The sequence below is a fragment of the Solanum tuberosum genome, unplaced genomic scaffold, assembly GCF_000226075.1.
Source record: "Solanum tuberosum cultivar DM 1-3 516 R44 unplaced genomic scaffold, SolTub_3.0 scf00093, whole genome shotgun sequence".
Taxonomy (NCBI): domain Eukaryota; kingdom Viridiplantae; phylum Streptophyta; class Magnoliopsida; order Solanales; family Solanaceae; genus Solanum; species Solanum tuberosum.
In genome coordinates, this window is record NW_006239018.1 from 94916 (window position 1) to 95564 (window position 649).

At 33.9% G+C, this 649-nt stretch overlaps 1 protein-coding gene across 4 annotated transcripts in view; it reads left to right on the top strand.

Moving 5' to 3' along the window:
- Positions 1-297: 297 nt before the first annotated feature.
- The window catches only part of LOC102581741 (uncharacterized), a 7982-nt gene continuing 7630 nt past the window's right edge, over positions 298-649 (top strand). The window contains exons 1-2 of one of the 4 annotated variants that reach the window (XM_006347432.2): positions 298-406; positions 574-643. In XM_006347432.2, the coding sequence (XP_006347494.1) occupies positions 622-643 (22 nt within the window). In that variant the 5' untranslated portion in view covers positions 298-406; positions 574-621. The other 3 variants (XM_006347431.2, XM_006347433.2, XM_006347434.2) reach the window with 3 other exon arrangements.

Here is a 649-nt window from a genome sequence, read left to right on the forward strand (position 1 = left end):
TTCCAAATAAATAAATAAATTAAACTTCTCATCAAATAACTATAACTCCAATCAATTTTTTTTGTATTGATATTTGAAAGTTCTAGAGGGTGTTAGACAATCAAAATATTTTTTAAATTTAAAATTTCAAAGTTGAAGTTATTTTTGATATAAATATTTACATTTTGGATGTATTTTTTTTTTAATATTTGCAAATTTTTCAATAAAAAATAAATTATAATGGCCAATCTATATAAGGACAAAAATTTGTCTCTGTCCCACTCACTACAGCACAGTATTTGAGTATTTCAGTCATCAAGAATTTGATCTTTTTACTTTTCAGTCCTCTTCATAACCCCTTTCTTTCCCAAAAACCCCTCTTTACTCTCGAAACCCCCCAAATCCAGAGACGAACCGCTGCTCTAAGGTACAACATTTTATTCTCACTGTGCTACGTCTCTCCCTCCCATCATCTAATATCCATTATTCCCGTTTCAACGACCTCCATTTTTACTCTTTACTACTCTAGGGTTTCTTTCGCACCTCCATTTTCATCATCTGTTTCGTCGATTTCATCTTCGTTTTCCGTTTTAGGGTTTTGAGTAAAGCGTCAGGAGTTGGAGAACCGAATCGTACCGACATATGGAGGCTTCGGCAGCGGCTGGTGTCG